This window comes from Charadrius vociferus, unplaced genomic scaffold, assembly GCF_000708025.1.
Source record: "Charadrius vociferus isolate BGI_N301 unplaced genomic scaffold, ASM70802v2 scaffold636, whole genome shotgun sequence".
In the NCBI taxonomy this organism is placed as follows: Eukaryota; Metazoa; Chordata; class Aves; order Charadriiformes; family Charadriidae; genus Charadrius; species Charadrius vociferus.
The window spans coordinates 260274-264933 of NW_009649189.1; the positions used below are offsets into that span (position 1 = coordinate 260274).

The 4660-nt window shown below is 50.8% G+C and overlaps 1 protein-coding gene across 1 annotated transcript in view; it reads left to right on the forward strand.

Moving 5' to 3' along the window:
- WBSCR17 (Williams-Beuren syndrome chromosome region 17) overlaps positions 1-4660 on the forward strand; it is a 227486-nt gene that overhangs the window by 90188 nt on the left and 132638 nt on the right. The window contains exon 5 of the mRNA XM_009888852.1: positions 1339-1536. Within this exon, the coding sequence (XP_009887154.1) occupies positions 1339-1536 (198 nt within the window). The remainder of the gene's footprint in view (positions 1-1338; positions 1537-4660) is intronic.

Consider the following 4660-nt stretch of genomic DNA (forward strand, 5'->3'; position numbering starts at 1 on the left):
CAGAGAGGTGGGGGAGTCTCCCCCTCTGGAGCCATCCCAAACCCGCCTGGACGCCGTCCTGTGCCACTGCTGGAGGTGCCCCTGCTCTGGCGGGGGGGTGGCACTGGGGGAGCTCCAGAGGGCCCTTCCAACCCTCACCAGTCTGTGACTCTCTGATTCTGTGTGTTTCTGTGTGTTTAGCCACACTCACTGCATTTCGTTGGAGTTTTTACCTGTTGCCTGTGGAGCCCATGTAGGCCTCGAGCATTCACAGCAGCCTCGGGCAAGGTGCTCCACAGCTTAACCACCCTCTGTGAAAAGAGTTAACTCCTTGTTGTCTGTCTTGGGTCTCTTTCTTTTGATGGTCCGTAGTTCTTGTATGGAAAGAGTCTCCAGCTGGTCATGGAGCACCTTCCCTGAGCTGCTCCTGGCTGTGCAGGCGGCCCGTGCTGCAGAACTGACCCCTCATTAATGGATTGTCCAATTTCATTGCTACCTTAGTAGAGATGTCTGGAAAGCTCAGGTTAAAAACATGGGAATTTTGAAAATTAAAAAGCTCACAATATGGAATTATTGTTTAATAACGCTCTTTTAAACCAGCACACCAGAGAAAATATGGCGTACTACCTCTGCAGGAAAAAATAAGGTCCGGTTTCAGAGGGTTTAATTCATTTCCGCAGCTTAACGCCCTAGTTTGTGAGAATAGTCCTTTCCCTTTGCTGATAGCTTCAGCTGGTCCGTGAGTTTGTGTCGTCGGTTGTGTAGGAGAGCACTAAAACCCCCCCCACCTCCAGGGCTGCGATTGCCTGGGCTCCCTGCATGGCAGGTGCCCCCGCGCTCCGATGGCAGCTCCGCGCGAGAGACGTGTCCGGGTGGGAAATCCCATCGAGTGGAAGCGCTGAAGCCCCTTGCAGCCTCTCCCTCGCGGCTGACAACGCTTGGCGAGCCTCTCGGAAATAACCTTCGAAACTTGGCAGCGTGAATGCTTTGCCTCTCTGTGCCGTTTCTGTGCCGATAAAAGCGCGGGCGAGTGGAAGGGCGAGACAGAGGCCGGCGCGTTGTGATCTGGGGTCACTGGCTGACGCTGTGAGGAGCCTCATGACACTCTCTGGGCTCCTCTGGGGGGGTTTTGCTGTGTCACTCTGAAGACGTGATGGCACTTGCGAAGGGGAGCAGAGAGGAGTCCGCGTTATTCCCTTTTGTTTACCGAATGGTGACAAGAACGCCCGTTCTCTGACCCTCGTTGAAGTGCATGAGCTGTACAAAAGCTGCAGTGCCCATCTGCAAATTATGGGAGAAATTAACAGGATTGTTCCTGTCCTTATCTTTTTTTTTTATTTTATTTTTTTTTCCGCTCAGGGCTGAGCCGGTACTTTCACGAATTCAGGAAAATCGGAGAAGGGTCATTCTTCCCTCCATAGACAACATCAAGCAGGACAACTTTGAGGTGCAGCGGTACGAGAACTCTGCCCACGGGTACAGCTGGGAGCTGTGGTGCATGTACATCAGCCCCCCCAAGGACTGGTGGGATGCCGGAGACCCCTCGCTGCCCATCAGGTACGTCGCAGAGCCCGGGGCCACTCGCTCGCCGCCAGCGAGGTGCGTGAGGCAAAACGCGGTCAGATCAAGCGAGAAGCCAGGTTAGAGGGGGCCGATATGGTATCGTGACATGAGCTAACTCGGAGAGGCTGTCACACAAGCCTGGAGGGGTTTTGCTAGGGCAAAGGGGTTTGGAAAGGGGTATTATTTGGTAACAATATGCAAAACCGCTGAGGAAGTGTAGGAACTGTGTGGATGTGTACAGCCTGATGTTTAACTGCACAGGACAAAGTCACTTTACCTTAATTACAGCATTAAGTTTTTGCAAATCATAAGGAATGAGGTGACTATTCCTGGGTAATGAACTGAGCGTGAATTCATGAAATACAGCACTGTGTTTTCTTGAACAAAAAGCGTTTCTCCTCTCAGGGCAAACTTTGTAAAAACATCTCTGAGGTTGTTCTAACACTCCAGCTTGCAGGGGGGCAGCTCGGAAGCATTGCCCCAGCCCCTCCAGGCCTCAGGGGGTGACCCTCAGACCAAAGGCGGGCGGGAGGGAATGGCTCGGCGCGGGCGGGAGACTGGGGCTGCCCCAGCTGCGGAGGTCAGTGATTTCACCTCGGCATCCCCTACGTATCAGAAGGGATGCTGTGATGATGAGGAGCGGTTTCCTGGCCAGGTGAATAAGATATATTGCTCCTTACTTGATTAATACGGAGAAGACTTGTCCTCAGGCATATAACGGATGCGTGTGTGCAATTCCGCGCCTGATCTGAATCCTGAACTGAAATATCCGTGCCTTGGTCAGTGCTACAGTCCCTGGAAGCTGAAATTAGCTCTATTCCCATTTATGGAGAGACCTGTTTTATTCCTTTGGGCTCTCTTGTTCCAGACAGCATATTCAGCCATCAGTGAAGGAACTGACAGTTTATTCTGGACAGGAATCAAGTCTTTGAGGAATAAACAGTTGTTTTATCCGAATGCAAGTTGCTGGGCTTGTTAAGGGAGGGGCTGAACGGCTGGGGTGTGCGGAGGGTGAAGCTGAGGGATTCAAAAGCCTTTGTGAGTGGGGTGTGCGCAGTGTGGTGCTGGCAGTCCCTACGCCTGCATGGCTCCAGTGCCCAAACTGGTGCCTCTGGAGGGTGATAGAAGTGGACCCTCTCTGTTGGGATAAGCCTCTCAGCCAGTGGATGTAAAAGTCAAGAAAGTGTTGTAGGGAAGAGCAACCTCTTTTGTTTAGACTGAACTGTAGGAGTTGGGAGGAGCAGTCAGGCTTTGGCCATATGGGATGTCCCCTGTGACTGCCACACCACCCCAGGAGCTTGCTGGGGTTCAAAAACTAGCTGGGAAGGTGCATTGGGGAGACTGGGGCCACCCAAATATGACATTTAAATGTAAGGCATGACTTTCTGTTCTACTCTTCTCCAAGAATGTGGTTTTAATTTCAGTTTCAGCGTGCTTAAGGAGGGCAAGCTGTGGCAGAGAGAGGGACAGGCGGCTTTGTGGAAGTTGGTGTTTGATGGCAGAGGAGCTGAGAAGGGAGAGACGGGGAGGAGGAGTGAGTGACCAGGGAGGAGGAGAGCTGTGTGCAGCCGAAGGGTGGGATGGCTGTGAAGAGGCAGAGTGGGGAGGTCAGTACCTAACGCAAGGAAGATGGAGGCTTTTTAGGACGTAGCTTTGCCCCAGGCTCCCCAGGTATGAACCAGTTTATAAAGGTGGCCACTGAGGCCAGGAGTGTAAATGGGGTCACACAGACGTTGGATGTTTACACGTCTCCAGATCTGCCAACACACTTTTTTACTCCTTGGTTCAATGCTGAGCGCCAGCAGGTACTGTGAAGCTCTGAGTCAGTGCTGCCTGGAGGTTTTATGTACTTCTGATCTACTGCTATAGAAATGAAGGGTTTGCTGTGGGAGTTGTCTTCTGTTGGGCAGAACGTTGCAATAGGTTGTTCTGGAGCTTGTTTTATCACTAAAAAAAAAAATAAAAATCTATGGATGGTGCTAAAATGTGGATGGGATACTGAGCATCATATTTCTGTATTTAAGCAGACTGCAAACAGTTACTGCTTAGGAGGAGCTGGGAGGTGCGAGAGGTTTATCAGTCTGCTCTGGGGTTCCCACAACCTTTCTGCACCGGTTGCATTCCTTTTTGGAGACCACCTAGGAGCAGGGCATGCCCTGTGAGCCCCAAGGGTCTGCCTGCTCAGCCCTCGAGCACTGCTGAGTTGAACCACCAATGAACTGGAGATCAGAGAAGGCTTCCAGAGACACTCGACTGGCAGCAATAAGGAGGCACATCCTGATCATCGGCTTTGTCTTTGTTGAAGGCATCTGTAATGTGGACACTGCTGCTTGAGGCCACGGCGTGGGGGAGTCGGGGCTCGGGGGTTAAAGGGAGCCAGGGTGGAAGGACACTGCCTCCCAAGCCTGCTCTGGGGAAGGGCTTCTGTAAGAAACCCAGTAGCCTCCCAGTGATGGTAAATAATTAAACAACTTACTAAAATAACATTGTTAACATGCGCTGGGGGAAAGATTATGAGAAAGACAAATGGGTAGTGTCCACAACAAAAAGCTAATGAAAAATACTGTCTCATTGCATTATGTTGCGTAACCACATACAGACCAGAAATAAATGACTACAGTTATTTTTTTTGTCATATAATGCTACGAAAACTATGCACTTTATGGCAATATTTGCATGAAGGGGATACCAGTGCAGTACTCCATGTAATTATGCATGGGATTAGAGGAAATTCTGAAATTATAGCATACAGAGGTACATTAGTTTTTTAGAGACCTCTTAGGATCTGTCTGGGAGCAGAGTAAAGCAGTTTATTCCTTTTTTTGGTTTTACTCTCTCGGCATGTGGGGATTCTGGCAGCCCCAGGAGAAGTTCCCCCTGCCCACGAGGGCTGCTCCAGCGCGCTCTGAGCCCCGATGTGTCAGCCCCTACCGAAGACTCGGCAGCGGAGGCTGGAGACAGACAGCTGTGTGAATACGGTTGGAGGCAATTTTCTCTCATGGATAATTCACGAGATATAATTATCCAGGCAAAGAGAGCTGATGGCATCAAACCCATCTAAAATATGGCCCGGTCTCAAACTGGCTCCAGTCTCCTGCTTTATCCAATAATTTCCCTA